At 45.0% G+C, this 25766-nt stretch overlaps 1 protein-coding gene across 9 annotated transcripts in view; it reads left to right on the top strand.

The window, feature by feature from the left end:
* ARVCF (ARVCF delta catenin family member) overlaps positions 1-25766 on the top strand; it is a 219420-nt gene that overhangs the window by 90126 nt on the left and 103528 nt on the right. The window contains exon 1 of one of the 9 annotated variants that reach the window (XM_010719982.3): positions 7-33. The exons of 7 other annotated variants lie outside the window; for them this stretch is intronic. In XM_010719982.3, coding sequence (XP_010718284.1) covers positions 13-33 — 21 coding nt within the window. In that variant the 5' untranslated portion in view covers positions 7-12. Of the gene's footprint in view, positions 1-6; positions 34-468; positions 492-25766 lie in introns of those variants that run through there. One more of the 9 variants, XM_019620966.2, reaches the window with a different exon arrangement.

The following is a 25766-nucleotide window of genomic DNA, read 5'->3' as shown; positions in this document are numbered from 1 at the left end:
CGCCGCGCATCCATGCCTGCGGAGCTCGAACGGGTCAGTGCGCGACTCGCGTCCTCGCGGGGCCGGGGGACGCTGGGCTGCTTTTTTCCAACCGAGCGTTCGGGAGAGGTTTTGCCGCTGCCTGTTGTGCTCGCTGGTGAAACGCTCGGGAAAACCAACTGTTGTTCTCTTTGACCTTCTCGTCCCGCTCGGTAGATCTGGGGAACTCTTTGACGTAGAGCAGCTAGGAGCAGCGCTTTTGGAAAAGGAAAGGCTGGCTATTGTGCTGCGCGAAGTGTTTGCTTTTCCCACACGGCGCGCCGCGCTCTTTGATTCTGTTGCTGAACGTAGTGGGGAAATAACTTCTATTTCTTATGTAAATGTTATTTTAAGCAGAAAGTCCTCTTCGCTGCTATGCTAATAATGAACTTACAGCTCGGCGGGAGATTTCAGATGTCCTTCTTTGCCTTGGGGTGTCTTTGGGCACTGCAGAGTGAAGCTGGGGCAGGCAGGTAGGTACCAAGGCCAGCAGGCTGCTGCGTGTGCGGGTGCTCGCTGCCGTGACCCCACAGCTCCGTTGAGCGCAGGTGACAGTGGGGGGCAGTTGCTACAGACTTCTTTAAGTATCCTTTTTCTTCTCTCCTTTCTTCATTTAAAATAGCGTGTCTGGGGAGAGGGATGTAAAACGTGCTGCTGATGGATTTAAGTTCACTGCTCTGGAGTTGTTGGAAGTGCTTCAGTTCGCTTTAAGCTTGCTGCACCCTGCTTTTCCATCCCGGCAGCAGAAGGCTGAATTGTTTCTTGATGCAAATGGGATACGGGTTTCTCTTCAGGGAAAGCAGCCCTTTCAGCCTGGCCCCTCTGTGCTCGCTCCCTTCGGATATGACAGTGGCGGCCGCCCTGCCCGCTGGGGGCCCGGCTTGGTCGGCTGCATTGTGTGCCATGTGCGTCCCGCACCCCCACGTCCTTTGGGCGGAAGGCTCTGAGCTGTGTAGGACCTGCTCCTGCTGTCTGCCCTGGGCTGTGCAGGGCCTGCCCTGAGGTGCGCAGTGCTGCAAGCTGCTCATCTGGTGTACCTAGATGGATGGCAGCTTTGGTGGATTTTTTTTTCTTTGAATAAAAAGTGAAGCAGAGGGCAGAATGCTAACGGTGTGTTTGATGCCTTCATCTCTGCACACGGAGCTGTGTTCTCATCTTCTGAGCTTTCTGTGTGGATAGGAGGAGAAGCTTGAGTGGTGGAAGATTACCGTTAATCGCTTCAGGTCATGCATCGCAGTTAATTTGTAAATTCTTCTTCCACATCAAAACAACAAAAAAAATGCCTGTGGTTTTAATTTTCATGCTGCTTTCACAGCTGAGGGTGAGACAGAGAAGTGTTACTTTATCTTTTCTGGTGGAGGATGGGCTCTTGATTTATTCTGAGGCCTTTCTGCAGCATAACTGATGGAGTTGATGCTGCAACAGCATATTAGAGAATGGTTTGCTTAATGAAAGGCAGCGGTTCTCAACTGCGTTGTCAGAGAAATTTATTGTGTAGTTACAGAGCCTTTAGAAAGTAATTTTTTAACTTTAACGATCACAATTAAGTAAAATTAAGCCAAATGGATAAATGGTTAAGGCGAGTGGCAATCCTGCGCAATCCATGTATACAAAGGCTGAAGGGATTTCCATCATGTCAACTGAAGACTCAATGCCTTTTGAGACTCCTCATATCTAAAGCCTGAGCTAAGTCAATTGTTAATTGTAATTAAAAAGGAGCAGGGGTGACTTCCAGCTCTCCCTGGGACTTCAGCTGAGAGCAGCCACAGTTCCTCAAGTTCTGGGCCCCAGAGCAGCATTGCACCTTGGAAGACTGGTGGAGCAAATGCACACGGAGAGCCGGATCTTGTGGCTGTAATGGGAGGGCTGGCGTGTCCTGTGCTCTGCCTTGGCTCTTCCCTCCGCTGCTGCTGGCTGTGGATGGGGATGCTGAAGTTTGTCCACGCACGCCTGAAATTCTTTAGTCTATCTCTACAGAGTTCATGAAATTTGGAATTTTCTTGGAGTCTGTGACTGCTAAAATATGCTTGGAGTGCTGTATGACGTATGGTTTTGATCTGGTCCTGAAACTTCAAATGCTGGCTTGCCTTGGGGCTATAAAGTTGTGAAGGAGAAAGGAGTCAGCTAGTGACTTCTGGTGAAAATCGTTCAGTTCTGTTATTTCTGCTTCAGAAAATACTTTGCAAACATGACCAATTCATGCCCTGAGCCCAGTCAGCAATGCCCCAGCACCTTGTCCCTGGAGCATTCTGCTGGAGGATGATGCTGATGTGAGCAAGCGTGGAAGCTTGGAGCTGCAGGACGAAAAATGGAGTGGTGCGTTGGCGATGGGCCTGGCGGGGTCTGTGTGAGCCGTGGAAGTCTTGGGGCAGATGTGTTCTTGGAGGTGCGACGTGTGGCAGCATCGTCACTCTCTGGTCAGCTGGGCAAATCCTGCCAGAAGAAGTCAGATGGGAACTTAACTTTTAGCACGGGTCAGTAAATGCTGTCGCTAGAACTGCTTTCTTGTAAAAGTGCTGATGTGAGCTGTTGGGACACAAGGGTTTGTGCGTGTGAGTGCAGGCTGTAACAGCACAGCGCTCGGGGCTGCCTCCGAACCACCTGTCCCAAAGGCTGAGGGGCCGCGCTGGGCTGACCACGAGGTTTGCTTCAGTTGCACTGCAGCTGCTAAAAATAAAAGCTGAAAGAAAAAAGAAAGGTATGCACGCAAAATGTCAGTCATAACATAGGGATGCCTGTTATTATAGATGAAACGCAGGGAAAAAAGGGCGGTGGTAACCGTTGGAAGCTGCCTGCACAGGGTGCTTCTAACTTGTGCAGTGCCAGGAGCTTCTCTGGGGGTCCGGCTCTGCCGTGGATCGTGTCCTGTGTCATGGAGCGGTCGGGGCTGCTGGGCGGCTGTTGTGCCAGCAGCACGCTGCTGGTTCCTCCACAGCAGGGCAGAGAGGGAAATGGGTGCTGCGATTCCTGCGGTTGTAACAGAGCTCAGATAGTAGGAGGTGGTGCTTGGTTTACGTTGAAGGGTTTTATTTCTGGTGAAAAATGGAATGTGGAATTGTGTTCGGAGGTTTTCTTGTGTTTTGTTTTGCCTTTTAAGGATGTGGGTAACGGCTGATTGCTCCCTGTGTCTCAGCTGTGGAATAGAGTGAGAGGAGTGGTTTAGCAGTGAATGGAGTCCCTCGAGTTAAACCCTGAGATTAGACAATGTTTCAAATTACTATTTAAAGGAAAACTGAAACTCAAACTTAGATAGCTCTGATTTCCCCATGTCCTTTGTGCCTCACGTATTTCATTAGGTTGCAGCCCAGCTTTGTTTTTCTTTTAGTCACTTGTCTGCATGCCTGAGCAGTGAGCAAATGTAACTGTACCTGGGAGAAGCTTTATGAGCACGTAGGAGCTGAAGTCTTGCTTTCTCTGGGCACAGCTCATAATCTTTTGTATCTACAAATGGGCAGGGGTGATCTCTTCTGTCTTACTGAGGGTGGTGTTTCCATGGGCTCGGTGCTCCCTGTGCACTGCAGTAATGTGAAAATTCATTACTTCCAGTGGTGTTCTCTGCCCCTTTGATGAGTCAAGCCCACACCTGCTTACAGGAGGAAATTGAAATGCCTGACTTTTCCCTTTTGGCTGATCCCACGCAGCTGTCCTTCACATCACCGTCTCCTCTTTGGCATTCAGAAAAATAAAGTGAAAATTCTTTTGAGTAGACGTGGGGAGTATTTGAGCTTGGGAATTTCTGCCTCTGCAAGCTAAATCACTTGGCACAGCTCTGAACTTTTATTTTTAGTAAAACTTCCAAGCTATTGTTCAGAGAAGGAGATGTTCCTGAAAGCCCGAAATGGAACCAGAAAGTGAGGGCCTTTTTTTGTACCATCCGGAATGTATTTGCTTGCAGAGCTGTGGCTACAGCAATACAGTTTGATTGAAGCAGTGTTGCTTTAAATGCACGTAGTGTAACAGTGATCAGAATCATGCTGAACTTTCAGAAGGTTGTTCTTCTTACCGGCTTGCCATTCATTCTGGAGCTGATGAGATATGTGGTGCGGTCCCTCTGTGGTGGTGGAGGTGAATGGTTCCATGGACTTTGGGGATTAATCTGCTGTTTGAATTGTAAACTCTTTCAAATTGTTTTAGCAAGTTTTGCATCTGAAACCATCTGCATTTCTCTTTGATTAAATGGTTTTCAGGGAACTTGGTGTTAAGGGAATAAGGGCCCTGTTGGCTTCCAGGCATAGTGCAGTGTGGACCTGAGCTGCTTTGTTTTGAGATGCATTTAACAAAGTGTATCAGTGTTTGTAGCAGAAAGCTGCAAAGACTGGAGCTTTTCAAGCTTACATGAGATAGAGTTGTTTGATTAAGGAGTTTAATACAGGCTGTTTGTTTAAAGTAGTCTTGATAAGAAAACCGGTATATAAGACTATATATTGTATTTTACGTGGTACTGCATTACAACAATGGAAAACAATTGGTTTTGAATGGACAAAATGACTGATTTGTAAAACAGAATATGCAGGTGGCAGGAGCTTTGTATCAGCACCCGCTGAACCTCCGTTGGACACCAGCCTAACAGACCCTGGGTCTCAGGCTGGGACTGCTGTTCTCTGTTGGTGTGAATTCTGTAGAGCAACTGCTCTGGCCCTGCCTCACGTCCTGGTGTTAGTGGGTACGTGGGAGAACCTGTGTTAGTGTTTGTCCTTAAAGCTTCTTCCTAACGGAAGCAGTGTTGGCCAGGATAATCCTCCTATTTATTGTTCGTGTAGTTTATTAAGAGGGATGTGTTTATTCCTGCAGATGCTTTCTGTTACTGGCATCACACTGGTTACTGGCCACTGGGAAATAGTGGCAGCATGTTCTGGAACTCCAGCATTGCCCAGTTGGCTGTTTTGGTGATTTCTTTGCTTTTCAAGTCTCTGATGGATCCTAGATACGGTTTTTGTTAGTTTAAGAGTGCAGCTCTTGTAGATCATAGTCATGATGCCCTAATGAGGCAGTGCTTAAGATAATCTTTTTCTGGGTTGTGAAAGATTTCAACATAAATGCTGAATACTGTGGAAGTCAAGAGTGGCTTTGTTAGTGGTAGCTTTTACTCATAAATTACGTATCGATAGTGCTTACAGTTGTAGAATTTGGTTCTCACTGCTTTCACAGCATTTGGCTGTGAGATGCCCCTTTGAACTGCTGGATTGTTGGCAGACTTTCTGGGTTTTTTTTAAGGGTAACTAATAATATTAATAGTTGCCTTTAATTAAAAGGGAATGGTTATTTCTGTGCTTGTAACTCAAAAGCTGCGTGGTCTCATTACTTGCCCTAAATGCTGCCTGAGCATTACTGTGCCTCAGTTATTTTTAGTTGTGTTGGTAATATTTTGAAATTATCTGGTGTGCTGCAAATGAAATTCTTTACTGCCTAGTTGCTTTTTCCTTTTATTGCTACTAGACCTTGTTAAGTACAGCCATCTATCAGTACCAGAGGAGAGACTGCCTTCATATCTTATGAGATTCGTGTTCTCTGGTGACAGTGAAAGGACCCGAGAGAGTAGCGTGGAGCATCAGGCTGGTGTTAGGAAGGGGTTGTTCCCCAGAGGGTGGTGTGGCCCTGGAGCAGGCTGCCTGGGGGATGCAGCAGCAGGCTGCCAAAGTTCAAGCAGCATTTGGACGATGCTCCCAGACTGATTTTCAGGTGGTCCTGTGCAGAGCTGGGAGTTGAGCTCAGTGAACCTTATGGGTCCCTTCCAGCTTGGGGTGACTCCCTGATTCTGTGTGATTCTTGAAACTCATAAGAGAGGTCTTTGGATGTCATGGATGAGGTGTTTCCTCGTTGGTGTTTCTTTTGGGTAAAGGAAGTAAGCAGGGGAAAGCACCTCCTAAAGCAGTAGCTGAATGCCTGCTCCCCAGCAGCAAGTTTGTAGCCTTCCTGCTTCATCCTGCTGTTACAGGAGGGATGGTGTCCAGCCAGAGAAGCACAGTAGAGGGAAGTAGGAGGGAAAGTGGAATTCTGTTTTGCTCTGGAGAAAGGGAGACAGTGAGCACAGATGCTGGGAGTGAGTTCCAGGTAATGCTGGCTGGTGTGTGGGGGTTAATAACATGGAGCTTTCTGGATGAAATTTCAATGAGTCTGTTATGCAGAAAACTTGTCCTTGCTTTCTCAGCTGGCAGCTAAGTTGCTAGGTATTTAATAAAATATATGGGATCTTCTGAGGTCTTCTAGTTATGGCATTAATTCACTTCTGCAAGGTGATTGTGCCCTAGCAGTAGCACAGTATCAGAACCTGGGGCTGCAATCCCCGTCTCAATTCCTGTTTGCCATGTTTTAACAAGGAGACTGTATTTCCTGGCTCCTCCTCCTGCTCTTTGGCCAAATGGAGTGGACTGTGATGCATTTACGAGACTTGTTAACAACTGAATTGTGCACATTAGAGTATGTAAATATAAACAAATTTATGTAAACATATGTATGCCTGATGAGGAACACTTCATGTTTGTCCTTAGCAATTTCATCTTATCTGGGTCATTCTTTCTGTCACGCGTGACATGATGTTGTGTTACCTGAGGTTAGAATGAATCTTGGTCACAGCAGCACATTTGTTTTGTATTTTATGACACGATCTTATCACTTCCCATTTCTTTTTCCTATTCAGCTTTTCAACCATCAGCAGCAGTGGTGCCACCAGCGCAGCGATGCCAGGGCTGCACAGTAATGTGCACCTTTGGCAATCTGAAGGCATAATGCTGTGCTTCTGAGGTTCAATATTCTTCTTAGCAGAGTATTTCTGGAGGGAAGAGATGTCTGTTATTACATCAGAAACTGCAGCCATCACTCATTTTAGATGCAGGCAATGAGAAAAGAGCTTCTTTGAATAACATCCAGTAAATAAGAAGCAAACAGGAGGTGACACTACGCTCTTCTCTTTTGTCCACAGCAGTAGATGCAAAGAAGTGCTGATTTATTTGTGTAACAGTGACAGAAAGACCTTGGCATTGGCAGCTGCAGCTTCTGTATTTTAATCTATTAAAAGTATTTTTTGTCAGTTTTATGAAAACTTAGAGAGAAAGAGAGGGGGAGTGTTGTTCAGTTTGATTGTTGGAAACATTTCTGCCCTTTCTAACAGGTTGGGTTTTAAACTATCTAAATACTCTAAATAGATGCCCCCTATTTCTTTCCTTGGCAGTGGCAGCAGATGCAAAGAGCACAATAACAGTGTTTGGTGGAGCTGAAACACCTGGCTGCAAGGTGCTTTAAATCCAGGGTGACGTCGTTCTGACCTCCTGAGCCTTTCTGCTGCTTGGGTTTGGATCTCCAGTCAAAGCCATCCTTCTGTTTCCATTACATGGGATCCATTTATTTTATTTTACTTTCTTTCACTACGCTGATACATCACGGTCTGTTTAATAATGCTAACACAAAGTTTTCATTGCTCAAAATGTGATGTTTTTTTTCTCCCTGTGCTGCTTCCAAGCACGAGGTGTGGCATACCCTGTGCTGTGGCCGTGCCCAGGGTGCTGGGTTGTGGAGGCTTTCCATGAGAGGACTGCTGGTGGGACCTGCATCTGCCTGTGTGGGATGCTGAGGGTAGGGTCCCATCCACGGCAGCTGGATCGGTGTGTCTGTGTAAATGCACTGCAGGTGTGTGGGTTTCATGAGCTGTTGCCCTTTGAATTTTCTTGTTTTCAAAGAAACTTGGCGGAGCTGTGTCGTATGGATACTGTTTTGGCAAGTGGAGTCACAGAAATATTTATGAAGACTGTGGGGTTCTTCGCCCGCGCGCTTATCCCCTCTTCCCGGATTCAAAACTCTCCAAAGTGCTCTGTTCTATTCATGGACATCCCTGCTTTTCTTTTAAAGGGACAGAGAGAATTTGCTTTGTCCCGAGAATTAAAATATAAATGCTTATTTTAATCTCTTCTAAAATTGACATTGGAGATATGCCATGTATACATGCGCGTTTCTTAAATATTTTATATGGATACCCAAGATTGCACTTGTAGGTAGCTAACAGTGGGAAAAGGTACCTCTGTTCTTCCTTAACTCTGCTTTGTGTTGTGCTGAGCAGCGAGGTAACTTGGGGCACTTCATGCAAGTGGAAATGCTGTTGTGCAGTTGTGTGGTGGTGTGTTTCCTGCAGCTGTAGGAGGGGTGCAGAGCTGAGTGCAGCCTTCTTGTTTCACCAGGACTGTGTGTGGTGCAGTCTGGTGCTGAGCTGTGCTGTGAGCGTGGTTGGGCAGGAGGTGCGAAGGCTGCTTTCTCCAATAATCTCAGTATGGTGACTGCTGATAACAAATTCCTCAAAGTTCTGCTTGGTTTGACTGGTTGTAAGAGCAAACTGTTACATGCACTTCCTGATTTCTCTTATTTTTCTTACTGTATCTGCAGCTGTAGACTAAATCCTGCTCTCACGGTAGCTCAGAGCTGCACAGCCTTCCTGGCAGCGCTGTGTCTGCAGGGTTTGGGCACCCAGTGCTCTGCATCCGCCTCTTGTGAGCTGGTCAGTTGCGTTGGGAATGAAAGAGTTAAGAATAATCTGATTGCAGGGCTGAGATCTGTTTGAACTTGTGGTCTCTTGAAAGAAAATGCCATTCAGCACCGTTGCACAGAGTTATTTCATTCTTAATTTTAATTGACATGTCCCAGAATGCAGCCTGCTCTTACGAATCCTTCAGCACGGAGATGGTTTGTGAGTCAGTGTGTCTATAAAGTGTTTTAAATTCAAGTCGTCATGACTTTCCTGTTTGGTACTGATGTTCTTTTTAGTCAACTTATTCACTCACAAGGTTTATAAAATCCGAAGGAATCTTTCCCTAAATGAGATGTTGGACACCCATAGGATTGCGGCTTGGTGACCTGGAGCTGCTCCTCTCCATCGCTGTGTGCCCCTCCGGGCCACCAGCCAGCAGAGAGGGACGCTGCTGTGCAGGTGCTGCCCCTGCCTTCAGCCAGGGGATCCCATGGAATGGTAGTAACAGAAATGGAATTGTTATATTTGTGGTTGTAAAAGTGGCATCAATGTGTCACCTTTATTAGGAGGAAAAAAAGAATTAAGCAGAAACTTGTGCTGGTGTAGCATCAATTTTTCATTCGTCTTCTGGGTTTAATTAAAATCCAGTTATTTCTGAAGCCAGTGATAGCAGCAGGACTATGCAGCTCTGTCTCTAGATAGTTGCGGAGAGTAGAGAAACTCCCATAAAACAGTTTCGAATATTTTATATCTGCAGGATTGATAACACACTTAAAATAAATTGTACAATAGTCCCATATTGGGTTTATCCCAGAAATTAATTCCTGCCTAGGCTGGTGTTGACTTCAGAAGTTCTTAGCTAGAGCCTGTAGTCTCCATCACATCTTTCCATCACTAGTAAGCAAGTGAATTTCACTTCTGTTGTGCTGTACAGACTGTGTGTTTATGCTCTTGTACAGCTGACTGACTGCCTTAGCTGGGGTGGGAGCTTCATCAATTATTAAAGCATAGCCTGGCTTGGTTTTGTCCAGCATCAGAGCAGAGCCACAGATGCTGAAGTTCCAACTGGAGGAGTGTGAGAGCTTTCTTCTCAGCAGGGTTGTTCCACTTGGGTATGCTTTTGTGTAGATTGAGAATCTGCTAGTGTACCCGTGTCTATTTCTGAATTAGAGCATGGATAATATTACCAAGTGCGCTTTTCAGGAGCTGTGCTATTAAAACTTGGAATGTGTTCCCCTGTATATGGCTTTTGGGTGTGTTGGGTTTTTTTTGTTTGTTTGTTTGTTTTTGTTTGTTTGTTTTTTTAGAACTTTTGCTTTCCTTTCTCCCCTGCAAATATTAATATGCTAAAGATCTAGGAAAAAAAACCCTTTGTTTTTCTGGAGCATATTGTTCAATCAAGGTGCATGTTGTCAATGGTCACATGCTTTGCTTAAATATTTTATAAGCTCAGTCCATAGCAGGCTAACCCTGCCTTCCTTCTGCAGTTCAATTTGACTGTTTCCACTACACTGTTTGTAAGGAGGGCTTGAAACATGTAAGCTTTTAGCAGATACTTGATTTAAGCCACGCTTTGTTCTGAAAGTTCCCTTTTGCTGTGCTCAAATGACAGAGCTCTGAGTAATAAGAACCTCTTCTTTCCTTGTGTTCTGCCTGCTGAAGTCATCTTCTACCTGTGGGATGGCCTCCTTGGCCCTCACACCTCCAGCGTGATGCAGAAGCAGTGCTGGTTCGTGCTGCTAGGATAAAAGGTGATGGCAGATCTGAAACGCTGCTTCAGTGTGAGTTCTGTTAGAATCGGGTGTGGAGCTGTGCCTCAGCCCTGGCATTTGGTGCAGTAATAATGTTTTGGGGATGTGACTCCAGAACTCAGGACTCTGGCACTCAGTGATAACAAACCAACCTGGAAGAAACACAGTAAGAACCAGAACCAGAGTAGCACAGAGTTGGCAGCAAGGTGCTGTCACCTCGATAGTGGTGTGGGGACAGACAGGCTCTGGGTGCTGGGTGCTACAGCGCCTTGCTCTGTGCAGGAAAGAAACACCTCCAGTGCCATTCACCTTCCAGTAAAACCAGTGGCTGCTATTCCACCTGATGTGCTTTCAGTACAACTGCTGGTTTGGGTTTTTAATAGGTGCTGAGGTTGGTCCACTTTCATGCTGTGTTCCTGGGAGTTAGGATCACTGCCCCTCTTGGACCAGCCCTCACAGTTGAGCAGAGATTCCAAGGAAAGATGAGGAACTGTTTGAATCTCTTCCAGTCTCAGGAAGGACAGAGGCCTGTGCTTTCTGCTCCTGTGTGCCGCAGCGTGCAGTTGTGAGGTGTCGCATTCTGGTCTGACACGGAGTGGGAGTTGTTTGACATCTCCACTGATGCTCTGCTTGCCACTTCTCTGATGAAGTTCCCAATCGAGTGTTACAGAAATTTGTAGGAGCTTTGTTACTAATCATGATAGAAATGTGTGTCTGGATCATTTGTGGCTCAGTAGACCTTAAGACTCTTGGATACAAGCTCACAGTGCCGAAGTTGCTGCTAGTAGTGATTATCTCTGGATTTTTTGTCTGCATTGCACTTCATTCTTATTTGAGCTAATGAAGAACTACTACTTGTTATTATGTTAGGGTCACTCTGAGGGTAAGTGAAAGCAGCTTATTGTTCAGGTTCGAACTCCAGACTTCCACAAGTCTCTGGAGGCAATGCTTGTCACTTTTCTCCTTTCTACCCATCCAAGCACATTCAATAGAATGTTTTTTGGCATAGTCAAAGTTCTTCTAGGAATGTCATTATCTCTGAGGGCAATTTAATTTACAGGAAGTGCATTCAGCATCTTGCAGTGGGTGCATCAAGAAAATTTGAGTAGATAATTAATCCAAGGAATGGGAAATTAATTGAGAGGGAAATAGTTGCTTTAAAGATGTGCTAAATAATCACCATTTTACTATATTTAGCTGTCTATTAAGATTTGGAGAAGATAAACCTCTCAGTCTGGTACTCCATATTCTAGAAGGGGAGCACAACACAAACAGCCAAACATTTCTACTTTTAACTCATTGGATTTTCATAAGTGCAGTCAGTTAGCTGTTGGCTATCAGTAACATGTGAGAGCTGTTGAATACCTGCCTTCTAGCATGCTGTTTAAAATGTCATTTCTCTTTATAACTTTCCAGCACTGAAGTTATCCACCTGGGTATCCTGTACTTGGGAGCTGTGGGGCCTGGAGGTTCTGCTTTCCTCAGGTTCAGCATTGGTGTTTGAGGAATGACCTGAAGTAGTGTGACCCTTCAGGAAAGTCATCAGAGATCTCCCTCTGTATTGTCTTTGGGAAGCAAAAGAATTGGCAGCAGAGGCAAGGTGTTTCTGGGCTCACTCTTAAGGGGTAAAATATAATGGGGAATCATTTGAAGAAGTTTCCTTAGTGTTCTTTTGGACTTTGAAATGGATGCCTGGTGGTAAACCCCACTTGGTGTGCTTTGCGGCCGCTGCTGAATGGCAGAGCTGTGGTAGTGCTGTTTAAGGCTTTTTGAGGAATGAAATAGTTTGAAAACACTTTCTGATTTATGTTGCATCATCTTAACAGTCCAAAAGGTCCCGGAGGCAGCTCGAATGCCACAATGTTAGAGTAGATTTCTGTGCTATCTCAGGGGTGTGGTGAGTTGCTACCAAAGCAATACCTGGAGACTGTTGAGAAGAAGGTTGTTGATAGCAAGTTATTTTTGCTGGTGCCGAGTTGAACTTTCAGCCATCCCAAATTCAGTCCTTCCTTATTAGCAAAATTGAATTTAAATGTGATGAATGAAGGTTGTGTACAATGTATCAGTTGCATTTTTATGTCTGATGATGTCAAGGATCAGTTCAGTGAGAAGCACAGTAGGGCGTACAATGACTCCTGATTTAAAATGTAGCTGGGGACTTTTTTCCTCACAAAGTGGTTGTGAATGTCAACTTTTGAGATATAATAATATGGGGCAATGTGTCAATACCGTGGAGAGAGCCTACTGGAAATAATTGTGGAAAACAATGATGTGATGATTAAACACGTGAAGCATTGTGTTGGAGCAGGAATTTTTGTTACATTCTCAAGAATGTGTTGCAGGCTTAAAATAACATAGGTGAGAACAACCTCCTAGCCTACAGGTGGGACAGTGTGATTCAAGGTGCCTGATTTAAGGGTTTGATTGGTAGGATTGGGGCATCTGAAACTTCTCAGAATCACAGCATGGTTTGTGTTGGAATGGACTTTAAAGCCCACCCAGTGCCACCCCTGTGCCATGGGCTGTGTGCCCCCCAGCTCAGGCTGCCCAGGGCACAGCCACGGCCTGGGGCACCTCCAGGGATGGGGCACCACAGCTCTGGGCAGCGCCGGGGCCTCACTGTCCTCTGAGTAAAGAACTTCTTCCTCATATTTGATCTAAACCTTCTCTCTTTTAGTTTTAAAATCATTTCCCTGGACCTGTCACCATCCACCTATGTAAAAAGCCGATCTCCATCTTTTAAGTTCCCCTCAAGTACTGAAAGGTGCCCACATAAGCAGCACGTGCCAGCAGTAAGTCAGGTCACATAGGTGGAAAATGGAGAGGGTTTGAAATGATGATTGATGAAGAAATGGATTTTAAGGAGCTTTTTGAAAGAAGTTGCAGAGTGTCTGTTTGCATGCTTTGGCTTCGTAAAGCAGTCGTGTTGGCCGGGTGGCGGTGTGAAGGCGTGCTGAGGCCGCTTCTGCTGGGCCACGCGAGACAGCTGGGAGAGGGGGGAGGAGAGCAGGAACGTCGAGGGGAAATCTCTGCTTCCCTGCTCGCCCACTGAAGGTAAGTGGGAGAACTCCTGCTGGTTCACCCAGAGCAATGCACTCTGCAGGGGCTGCCTGCACTTGGTTACTGACACTGCTGCAGCTCCTGGGTGCTGTGCTGTGCGAAAGTCAAGGAGTGTAACTTTGGATTATCTGAGGGAAAATTGGGTGCTTTTGGCATTTGAGAACTTGAACTTTCAGACCATACTTGGAAGTGTATAGAAGGAATAGGGATATGCTTTAATGTGAAATGTGTTCAGGTGAATTCTGTGTTTTAGTCCGAACACTATTTTCGCATAGTAATGAAGTTATTTGGACAGTGCTGTGGATTGAGTAGATATCCAAAAGACAAACCTTTAAAAGTGTTCCAGCCTTATTTTTAAATCTGTACCTGTCTATCTGATGGGCAGAAGGAGGCTCATGGTCTTTTTCTGTCTCAGTCAGCAAGCTGCATTTGCCTTATTTAGCCCCTAGTAGAGATCCTAATTACTGTGTGAGCGTTTATAGCTGCTGCGGGTTTGAATGTGGGGGAGGCAATTCAGAAAGCCTTTGAGGTTGTGTTTTTTTCCTGTTGCTTTGCCTTAGGGTGGAGAGTGTCTCAAGAGGAACTGAAATGCAGATTTGCACTTTCAAAAATAGTGGGATATATTTTGGTGGCTAAAACAGGACTGCTGGTAGGAAGAGGCGCAGGAAGGAACCTCTGGGTTGGTGGTTCTGTGCCCAGCCCAGGCAGGGCCACCCCGAGCAGGTGGCTCAGCACCGTGCCCACGTGGCTGTGGACGTCTGTGAGGACGGAGGCCCCGCAGCCTCTTGGAGCATCCTGTGCCGGTGCTGTCGGCCGTGCAGTCATAAAGCGCTCCGATGGCTTCCTGTGTCCCACTTGGTGCCCCTTGCTGTGTCCTGGGCACCTCTGAAAAGCGCCTGGCCTTGTCCTCTTCTCCTCACACCACCCCTTCAGGTAGTTCTACACACAGCTGAGCTCCTCGGTGAGGCTTCTCCAAGCCAAGCCGCCTCAGCTGCAAGGCTGCTGCAGAGCAGTGCGTGCTGCCAACTCCGCTGCAGCCGGCTGGGAAGCTTGCTGGGCTTCAAGTGAAAGTTCCTCAGCTCACTGTTTGGAAACAGTATTCTTCAGTTTGAAACAGTTTAAAAAAACAATGCCCTGAGCATGCCAAAAAAGCTGAAAACTTTCAGACTGGCCCGTTTAAAAAAAAATAAATATGCAGAGCATTATTTTTTTAAGCTTGGCTGACATTGGGAGCAATCAGCCATTTTTTTTTTTTTTAGTAAGGATGCTTGTTTATTTCATGCCACTGGGAGCAAACAGTACTGATTTCTGTAGAGTGATGTTAGTTTCCAGTATAACTAATTCAGCGCCACCTCCGTAACTTTGTGTGGAAGAGCAGCGAGATAGGAACGCTCAGTTGCTGAACTGAGAGAACTGCAGGTGGTTTGTTGTAATTCTTACTTCTTCTGGGATGCTGAATATTCCTTACTGTTGAGCAGAATACAAAATAAGTACTTTGAATGCTGCTGTTGTTGAAAAAGGTGCCAGCGAGTGGAAATGCAAAATGCAGACATCCTTGTCATGTGTCACCTCCACTCACTAACATGGCACGTAAAGCTGCATACTGGATAGGGCGTATGGTTCCTTCTTTATTGGTTAGTTTTAAGGTTGGTGTCCCTTCCATCAAAGTGATGTCGTCAGTGCTTTAAAATTTCATGTGGAATATTTTTTTCACCTTGCTTATGGATCACCAGCATGTGTGTTTATCAGGATTCCTGCCCTCCCACATTAGGCTTGAATGTTTGCGTACTCTTTTAGAGGATGATAAAAAGAATTTTAAATCAGAGTTGTGATGTGTAGTTGGAAGCAAAAACAGAAATCCCTGCTGAATTCTGCATCTGTTTTTAGTGGCAGCAAAAACTGAGAGGAAACAGTCTCGAGTTTTCAGTGTTATTGACTTCAGGGTTTGATTTAGATCCATGTTCAAAAGTGTCTTCATAAATGAATTGATGCTGGAATTGGATCAGAATTGCTGTAGGTTTACAGAGGCAAACTTACAACATTTGGAATAACTGTTTTGGTTCACAGGGTGATCCACTGAGTTACAGCTCTTGCAAGCTTCCACCCTTGCATCTGGTCAGTGCAGCGGTGGAGGAGTGTCCGTGCAGAGGGAGATGTTGAACAGTAACTAGAGGACAAACATTTGGTAGCTGAGCAGTGTGGCTGAGTGCAAGCTAGCTTTTAATCATGTGTGGATCCTGCTGCTGTTTCCAGAGGCAAGTTAGCCAAGTGCAGGAGGATCAATGCTGGGGGAGCGCTCCTGGTGAAAGCTCCAGAGCTTAAGGGAACGACTGGTGCTTTGTCTGCCTTAGGAAAGTGACAGGTGTTGATCAGGTGCAGAGCTGTTGGACTTCTCTTGCTTGCTCCTGGAATTGAAGTGATATTTCCCTTCCAGCAGCAGCTCCATATTTCCCATCTGACGTGACGAGGGTGCAGTGAGATGTTGATGTATCAGTGAGCTAACCTAAGTGCACCCTGGTTTTGGAATGTGGTCATTGACATGGTTACCACCCAGGTTCATGTCCTTGGTTATCTCTGTTGTACTTGGAAGGTCTACAAAGCACATTCAGAACTTCCTGTGCCATAGAACTTCTGGTTTATTTATTATTCTACAGAAATAATCAGAAATTTTTCCAGGGCTGTCTGGTTTATTCTCCCTCTCTATTTCCATCTTCCATGTTGCATGTCTTCCTTCTTTTTTATTTTTATTTTTAGCTCACTTTTGCTGCTGAGAGCTGGGCTGCAGAAAGGTTTTGTCCTGGCTCTCATCTTGGGGAACCCTGCTCTGGTGTGCTGCTTGCAGAAGAGTCTTGTAAGATGGCAGTGGGGAACAAATTCAGCATTCTGTATGTTTGTTGACCATCTTTTATGCAAAGAGAATATCAGGAAGATGTTGCCTTCTAGAGTTTGGGATAATTTAAGAAAAAATCGCACTCTCTTTCCCTGAGCAGCATGGATTTCCAAACATTGGCAAAGACCAAAATGATCTGAGTACTAAAATGATCTGACTGCTAAATATGCTGGCTTGAGTTCCAGGTAACATTCTAGAATCCTTAGATAACATAGAGAAATATGAAGAGAGAGGGTATATTTGGGCATCCCATAAGTCCCCTTCAGGAAGCTGGGTTGTCCCCTGGTCACCTCTCATTCATGTCTCCTCTGAAGGCTCAGCACATCAGCTTCTGCTGGGACTCGTAGGCCAGGCGATTCTTCGGTGAGCTGAGAGGAAAAGCAGATTTAGGAGCTTCTTGTTCTCTTTGCATAGCAATTTGGAAGCCTGATGTTCAGCTCATTGCTGCTCCTCCCCTCAAAGAGGCAAGCAAATAGAAGGCAATCTCTGGGCCTGTTAAATATCTCTGAATGGTTTGTCAAAGTGCAGCATGCCTTCCCTGTGTGGGTTGAGATGAAGGTGAGGTGTGAGGGAAGCATGGCTGTAGGGCTGAAGATCGGGCCCTTAGCTGCTGCCAGCAGCAGCAGTGCTTCCAGGTGCTTATCCTGTGCAATCTGAAGGCGGTGAGAGATGTGGCAAGTAGAACACATGTAGTAAACATTGCCCACAAAGTACTGACACAGGAGCTTTTGCAGCTCCTACAGCTGCATGTCTGGAGTCTGACCTGGGTCTGCTGGCTCGTGTGAAAAATAAATACGAAATTGTTTATCTTTCTTCCACATCTTGTTCTGCTGCTCCTGACTGTTCTTCCCCCAGACTGGGGATTCTTCCCAAGACTGTCTGTGGGATTCAGGTTGCAGGTGCATTTGTCTCTTGCATGTACGTCTTAAGTACCTGAGCCACGGCAGACATCACCAGAGGTTATAGGCGGCGATGGCTTTTCACTGATGGCAGCTGCTCTCTTCTATGGTACACCCTTCCTCTCCCTTTTCCTAGTTTGTTTTGCAGTAACCGTACATGAGAGTACTAACGCGTGTAGCTTTGTTTGCACAGTACAGGTACAAAGTTTGGATGTCTGCACGTTATGTCCCTGGGCAGCTTGGAGTCCTGGTTACCTCAGAGGTACAGTTGGAAAGAGCAGGCAGCAATGGGAAAACTGCAGAAATGGTGGGGACAGAAATGAACCTCGTAAGCAGAGTCTGGCACTTCCTCTGTGGTTGTTAAGGAGCTTTTGTGTGCAGCTTCTCTAGCTAGGCTGATAGGAGGCAACTTCCCCTTTGAACACAGTTGCTTCTCCTGTCAGGGTCTTGTGTGGGTCTCAGCTTTCTTTCTCTGCTGACTGCATGGGGAAAATACGACCGTATGTGACTTACTGAGGGAACTGCTCGGTAGAGGGGGAACCATCAGAGAGGTTATACAGCTTGGGTAAATTCTTGCTCCCTGTACTCTTTGCTACCAAAAACCTGATGGCACCCCATATGAAACAGGAGACTTGTCTGGTGCTGTGCAGTTCAATTACTGGGGGATGCTCTGGAGCTGTGGGAGGGGGTCACGTTTCTCAAAGTCTCAGTTAAGTAGAGCTGTATTTTAAAAGTAAGAGAAGGGAAGTGAGTGGGAAATTCTTAGCAAATGCTCCCAGCTTGTTGCAAACAGAAGGCATTATTTATTTTACGTGATCCTTTTTCTTCCTGTTGCATAATCTGTCATTTTTGTGTACTTAATTTGAGGGAAAACAAGAGGATTTGGTTAGTAATTTTCTCCCTGTGGTGTTATTCCAGATTATTTCGGAGATGCGCCCTTAACATTGTATTTCTGGTGTATGTAATAAACTTTGTTGGCTGTTGGGCTGGTTAGGGCACTGCTCTCTGGGCAGTGGTGTGTAAGCACGAAGTGCACTGCAGTGCTCTTGGCTGGGACTGAATGGAAATTACCCGACTGAGAATTTCCTGATGACACCAGAGCCTGAACATTGGCATTGTGCAATATGCATGGTTACAGTGAAGCATCTTTACTGGAACATAACAAAAAGTCCTTTCCAGTTCAAACCATTTTATGATTCTTAGTGAAAAATAAGAAGTGGAATTGCCTGTTTTCCTTGGGTGATTCAGAAACTTCAGCTATTCTTTTACACAGAGACTATTAAAGCATCTTTTTGAAATCTTTGCAATGCGTGATTCTTGTGCTGTTCATAATCATCCCAGTGAGTGCACACAAACTAAAAAGCATTTTGAAATGTCTGCATCAGTGCTATTTTTGCAGTAAGGAGAGGAGAGCCTAGGCTTGCTGGAAAGGGAAGACTTAATCTGTACAACGCATAAATGGCTGCCAGAGGAAAAGCTTGGAACAGCCTTTAATAAGATAGCTGAGACACAGGAAGAAAAGATGGAAAGGTTTCTGGAAAGGATTCTTAATTTTTTTGTCTTTAAAACTATGTAGGATGTAGAGGGAAGAAGCAAATCAGGATCCCAGGACAATGCAGTAGTTGGGATGAAGGGATAAACTTGGTGCAAGATTTTATTTTTAAAAAAACTGAAAGAAATGGGAATATTTCATGGGAAGTAATGCCAGCACATATAAACCATTACATCTCCGTCTACCCTCAGGGCAAAGAGATGTGATTCAATAGCCAGTCTCTGTGGTTTTGTGTGTTGCTGCACAAAGCAAGTCCTGCTAAGTTGGGTGTGTTTGATGTGGAAGAGTCAATGGCTGTTTGCATGTTCTGTGTCTGAGAGAATATGATATATATGATGCCTCCCCATTTTTATAGACGTGTTTGTGTATATGTATATAGTTGTTGAATCAGCTTAAACATAGTAAACCACTGGATATGGCTTTGTTTCACAGGAATCCACCTACCTTAACATCTGTCGGGCTCTGTTTTGGAAGCACTGGTATTGTGTGTTTAATCATAACATTAAAACTGCTATTGTCTACTGTGTGCTGATATAGTGGGACCGTGTGCATGCAGTTTGTATGCCTCACTCTGGCTGTTGCGTTGGGTAAGGTCTGTGGAACTCACTGGGGCTATGGGATCTGGGCCCTTCCCTGTGTTAAATGTCTCCCAGTTCTGTTAGCATCGCTTACCATTTTTATATGTTCTTGAGAAATGCTTCCTTTGTTGTCTTTGAGATATCTGTCTTTGACATTACAGTTGTTTGCAGGCTTTAAATAACTCAGGTATTTAGTTTAAGACTAAAGACAGTCACGATTCCCAAAAAGATTGGATGATTTTAAAAGGAAGCTTTTCTTTCATCAGAATAATCAGCAGTTTTGAAAATTCAGCATTCTTTTGTCACTTGCATATGGCTGTAGTTTTTATGTGGAGAAATAAAAGAGCATCCTTCTATTTGAGAGGTAGTCCTACGTGGGCCTTGAATTCTGGCTTGTTCCATGAGATGGGCTGAAAATGTCGGTCCTTGCTGCTTTGCTGGGTAGCTCTGCTGTGTAGAACATCAAGTCTGAGATGGAAAGGGGCAAACATCTGAACCCAGTCTCTTTCAGCAGGCTTGGCTGTTGCCTTGCATCTGTCTCTATCTCAGAAGGATGAGTATCAAAACTTAAATGATTTTGTTCCTCATTTGTTCCTCTCTAAGATCATTTTGAGTAAATATAAGCTATGCTTTTGGGGACAGTGATGTTGAGAATTGGGAAGAGTCTGGAAGTCTTTATGTATAGTAGTCTCTCATAGATGCTAAAACACTAAATCCTCATGTAGGTCTTGTTAGCTGATAGTGCATCTGGCTTTTAACCCTTACACTTAAAAACAGGTTGGTGTGCAATGCCGTAACTTGCTCAGGTTGGAGTGTTCTGCTCATATTTTTATATATAGGTGCATGTAAGCTGCTTGTGATCATTGTAGAGGAAAGAGGCCATAAATAACTTGGGTTTTGAAATATACATGCGTGGTTTGCAAGAGGACTGTCCTTGGGGAGCAGTGGTGGTGTGATGTGCCATAAGAATGTAAACTATCAACAGTTTATGGTTTGTGTGTTGGGGCTTTTTTTTTGTTTGGTTTTTGTTTCTTAGCATAATGAAGAACTGTATTTGTTTGGGGCCTCAGTGAGCTGTTGCCAGGCCCTCTGCATTTTTGATGACGTTAATTTCTGTATGTGTGTTTTAATTTGGTTTATTTCCCATTCTCTTGACATACTGATTGATTCTTGTGTTTTCCTGCAACTAGCTCTCATTACTGAGTCGGCACGAAGGACAACAGGATTCCCTGCTGCCAACAGGCTTTCTTCCAGCAAGCTGCTTTTTTTCTGGAGCAGATGCATCTTCTTTGCTAGGTCAGGGAAAGCTCTGCAAGACCTCTTCTGCTACTTTGCCCAAGCACTTGCACTGCTGAAATCTGGAATCCAGCCACTGACCACATGAGCATCACACAGTGTTTTCATGAATTCAGATGCCACTATGAATTTCACAATTCAAGCAACAGTGAAGCTGAGCCCTGGAATTGGTGACCCTTCAGAAATTATGTATTCAGGGTATTGATGTTTTCATTGGCTTGATGGTTTGGTATTTGCCTCACTTGGAGGCCTGGCTCTGTTCTTGTTCTCACAGGTCAAGTGAGAACTGGGCTGGTGAGGAAGTTCTGCATTCTTGTGAGCTCCAGAAGACTGTTCTGGACTTCTGGACTTCTGACTCACCACTCCATGGGACTGCAGGAGGAATTCTGACTGTTTGGTTAGGGGTGCGGAGCTTCCCAGGGCAAAGTATGGGTTTCTTTCCAGAAACATATCGGTATCTCCAGGGCTGAAGCCATGTGTCCCACTCTGCTGGAGCAGCAGAAGGGCTGTCATCTCTGTGCCATGGTAGCAGGGAGACAAGGCCGTCTTCATTTTTGGATGTTGTAGCTGAGCTGCACATCTGCAGCTCATTGCTGTGCCTGTGTGATACGACTTCCTTCAGCAGATAGCTTGTAGAAACACTGCCCTCTGCTTCTGAGACTTCATAAAGGGATAGGACCACTTCTGTTAAGCTCTTTAACTTTTAAACGTGTTTTTATTCCCTTTTGCTTTCTGTCTTCCTCTCCCAGAGGTGGCCCAAGTGTTTTAGAAACAACGTAGTCAACTGGAGTTCATTGAATAATTCAACTGTTGCCTGAAGTGATAGTAAAAAGAGGACGACCCATTTAATAAATCAACCAGAGCTAAAAGCTCTGTGGTTTGTAAAAATGTTCATCTGCCCTGCCTGTGAACTATCTGAATTTCTCTACAGAAGCTCCTTTTTTTCCCTTCCCTTACGTGGGTTTTGCCTGTTCCAGAAGGGTGCCTTCTCACCTGAGCCACCCATGCTTTACCCATACAAGTTGTTTCTGTTCAGCAGATCTATTTCAGAGAGCACCAGGGGCTGTAGCTTCAGCAACGTGGGATTCTGTGACCTCCTCCTCTCCAGCCACACAGTGCTTCTGTTGAGCTATCCTCTCCCATCATTGCTGTGTGGTGCTTCCTTTAAGGTCCTATGAGGTCTCCTTGTATTGAAGCCACTGCTGCAGCAGGAACTCCTCCAGATGTCACCTGGGGGCTCCTTGTCTGCTCTTACCCACAAAATAAAGCAATCTTTTGGGCTACTTTTTGCCTTCTAAGCAATGGGGAGTATCCTTTCTTTTCTTTTTCCTTTAGACCAGAGAACTTTCTAAGTGCTCGTTGCTTCTTATTTGTGCATTGGACCTCTGTTATCTGGAACAGGTTTAGATACAGAGTACTGTCTTTAAGGGAATTGCACAGAAATATGAGTATCTAGTTAGTAAACCTTCTGCAGGAGACATTTTTGTTGGTTGCATGTGTCAGCCTATTCTATTAATCTCTTTAGGCAGGGGCTTGGCTGTACATCAGTGTGCTGCGGTATAAATTGCTCTTTTCATTGTTACTGTAATTGTTAACCAGTCCCACAGCTGTAGTCATCCAGCCATCACAGCATTATTTTTCTGCTGGGGTGCAACATTTCGTGGGGCGCTCTGGGATCCCATCCTGGTTGATAAATGGGCTTCTCAGTTGTGACTTGGTTGAAACACTAGCAAAGTGTTTGCTTAGAGCCTTGCTATGAGCCTTGAAGCATCATGCCTTGTAGTTTATTGCTTTTTTCCCTTATTTTAGTGGACTCTCCTTCAGTCTCTGCATCTGGGCTCGCACTGGCCACGTTGGATTTCTGAGCATTATGATTCAGAGACTGCTGGGGATGAGTGTGTGAACGCTGATGTGTGTAAATAAATGACTGTAGGTCTGAAATCAAAGTCTAGGGATAAATAATCTACTTGTTTCCCTTGCTTGTTTTGACTGAAGACTTGAATTACCAACTACAGTGCATGCTGTAGCGTGTTAAACAGCGTTGAATGGGAGGCTGCAATGAGCCCCTGGGTCGGTCGCTGGGGTCGGTGCCTCTCAGTGCTGAGCCCAGGGCAGGCTTTGCTGTGAGTGCTGAGGTGGTGCCTTCTGCAATAACATTCTGTGCCATAGGAAGCATCCCAATCCTCTTCCTTAATCAAGAGAGAGCGAGGAAACGTCATGCCTGGTAGTTTTCAAGAGCTTTTGGCTATTTTTGTACTCTGCTGTGTATATTTTTTGTAAGTGATTTGATTGCTTTCTCTCTAGCTGTAGGGCAAAGAGCTTCCTATTGCAACACAGGCTTCTTCCCCACCTCCTTCTAGCAAGTTTATTCACAATTAAATAAAAATAAAAAACTCTGGCTGTTCTCATTTGTTTCTCTTGACATGCAATCAGTTTCAGAGGATGTATTCCAGACACAAGCTGGAGAGCAGCACGTCTGGGTTTTCTTGTGCCATCCCTCCCCTCCACACTGAGATCTCTCGGTGTGCATTGGTTTATGTGCCTTGAGAGTTCAGAAATGCCCCATGTCCAGAGGAGGGGTACATCATAAATGTTATGTGCTTAAGCCTTTGAGAGCTGATACATTTTTTTTTTGTTGTTTTTGAAGCTCTTCCACTGAAGCAACAGGGTTTCAGATAATGCAAGTGAATATATGGCCTTCCAGTTGCAGAACACTTCTGTCAGTGGGTGATTTTGAGTCCTTCTATAAATGAGGCTTTTGCTGGTCACCTTGAAATGTTGGAGAAAAGAGCAAAGGCCCACTGTTCAGTGCTCCTTCTTGAGCCTGGTCCTGGTTTAGAGCCCAAGTCTTGTTTAAGAAATTCTTTTGAAGTAAGTGTAGCTGATTTGGAGGACTTTCAGAGTGTGTTTTTCAAAGGGAGATCAGGGATTTAGTTTGTTTTTAAGCTCCATTTGAAGGTAAACCTGCCAGTTTTGGTTTTTTTTAACTGATCAGCTTTAACTTAATTTTTCCCACTTGCCACGCTAGCAGCAAGATCTCTTATCTACCTGTGCCTGGGCCAAGTCAATAAATTCTAAATGACTCCTCAAGTATTTTCTATCTTAAACATTTTTGTGAGGTTATAGTAGGGCTCATTTGATGCACACTCGGATGAGCAGAGGAAATTAAACTGTTTTTCCTTTCTTCACTCCCCATAATGTGGTTTGACTTGAAATCACAAAATGCTCTTTTAAGGTCTCCGAAGTAGGCAGTGGAATTGCTCTAAACTATCTTCGTAAGTATAGATGTAAAAGTGTGGAGTTTTTTCCCATTTGTAAACTGATTTGTGTTTTCCTTTGAAATCTGGCTGTAGTGCTAAAAGGTTGTCCTGTCCCAGAGTGGAGGAAGGACTTTGTGTTACTGTAGAACAAAGTGGCCAGGGGATTTTCATGCTGTGTCATCTTCGTGCAACCACGTTGAAGTCATTGCCCTCTCTACACGTTGAAGTCATTGCCCTCTCTACTGTTTTGCATAATCATATTGAGGAATTTGGCCTTTGCAGAGCTGACTGCTACAAAAGATGATTATGTTTAGTAAGTGCTTTGCTGTTGGATGTGCTCACACACAAGCTGCCCAGAGCAGAAGCCATCCTTACGCTGCTGCTCCCAGGTGCAGCCGCATTTGTTTCTGCACGTATGTCAGTCACTGTGGGCTGCTGCTGTGAAAGCTGGTTCCAGAACCCTGCTCCATCTCTTACTACTTCCTTAGACCATGGTTACCTGTTCATGCCCTGTATCCTGTATGTAGGAGACAAAATCCCTTGTTCCTGTGAGGTTTCATTGGTTGCTTGTTGCAAGCAGATTAACCCTTTTGTATTGTAAGCAATATGCGCATCTACCAGCGCTACTGGGAGAAACACTGGGCATCAGCAGATCTTTTAGGTTCCTTTAAAAATGCTGCCTGACAGATTAGAAAAATGATAAGCTTTTAAAAGACCAGCCGGGAAAACCAGAGCTGCCTGGTGGCTGTTAGATCTGCGTCACGTTAGTAGCAAATCAGAGAAGTTTTGTGTGCGTGTTCACATCTTCATGCTAAAGTAGCAGAGTGATTGAATGGCTCAGTTAGCAACAGCTGCCCTGTTTTTGTGGGAGAAGGAGGTGGTGTCTTTAATGGAGGGCTGGTGATGGGCCAGCAGCTCCTTGGCTGCCCACCCTGCAGCCTGCCAGCAGGGCCCGTGCATGAGCCAGCCCCACCGGCAGGCAGATGGCAAGACCAGCACTGTGGTGAGATGCTTAATAAGAGCAATTGCTGCTGGTGAGCCCTGACTATTGATTAATGAATACAGAAATCAGCAGTGAGGATGCAAGGTGGAAAAAACAGCTTCCCCCTGGAGGATTACTGTAAAGGTGAAGCAACAGTGAGCTGGTGAGCTACAAAATTTGCTACGAGAGCCTTCCTAGGAGCAGTGCGTGAGTGCTGTGTACAACTTGCAGGCAAATTCGACTCTGAGGCAAGAAAAACCTCGAGTACTGCTGTGTTCTTCAGCTGTTTGTCTGAGCAGAGTTTGTGTTTGTGTGACTGGAGGAATTATCCAGGCTTGGTATTTGTTATGACAGCCCCACTTTTCTTCATGTCAGTGTGAAGAAATTGCGTTTGAGATTTGACCTATGGGAGTGTAGAGCTGGCTTCAGTTTGGAGACTAGAGAACTGTTTTATGGTCTTGAAGGAAAAGATTTTTGCAAATGCACACGGATGGATTTGCAAGAGGAGAAAATACTTCAAAAGTTCATAGAAGTGTGTAGATTGAACCGCAGGATTTTGATGCAGAGGAAAAGGTTTCTCTTAGTACGAGGGGAGAAGGAAATGGGGACGGGGAGTGTTTCCAAAATGCTGCCTTTGTAGAAGCAGAATTCTGCCTTTGTAGAAGCAGTTTTCATTTGTTTGCTAGCTAAAAGTTGAGAATTTCTCTAAAACTTCTCTGAATTATGCTGTTGTTTGCTTTGTTGTTTATTTGCCTTGCTTTGTTGTTAGATCATATTAAGGCATCTTAAGATATGATTGTGTTGATGCTTCCCAGGAGGAAAGAAGTTGTTATTAATAGAAATGTGTTCTAGCAAAAATTGAGGTTGGGCTTTGTGGAAGTAAAACTGTGCAAATAACCTGAACTTAAACTTGAAAAGAAGATGGGCACATTCGCTTTCCTTTATAAACGGATGACAGCCCTTTTCCCCAGGCTCTCCTTTTTGCTACTGGTTGAGTCTGGTGTCCTGCTTTGGCATCCTGTTCCATG

Source organism: Meleagris gallopavo, chromosome 17 (assembly GCF_000146605.3).
Source record: "Meleagris gallopavo isolate NT-WF06-2002-E0010 breed Aviagen turkey brand Nicholas breeding stock chromosome 17, Turkey_5.1, whole genome shotgun sequence".
NCBI classification, from domain to species: Eukaryota; Metazoa; Chordata; class Aves; order Galliformes; family Phasianidae; genus Meleagris; species Meleagris gallopavo.
Note: the sequence above shows the minus strand (reverse complement) of the source record. Positions and strands in the feature narration are given on the sequence as shown.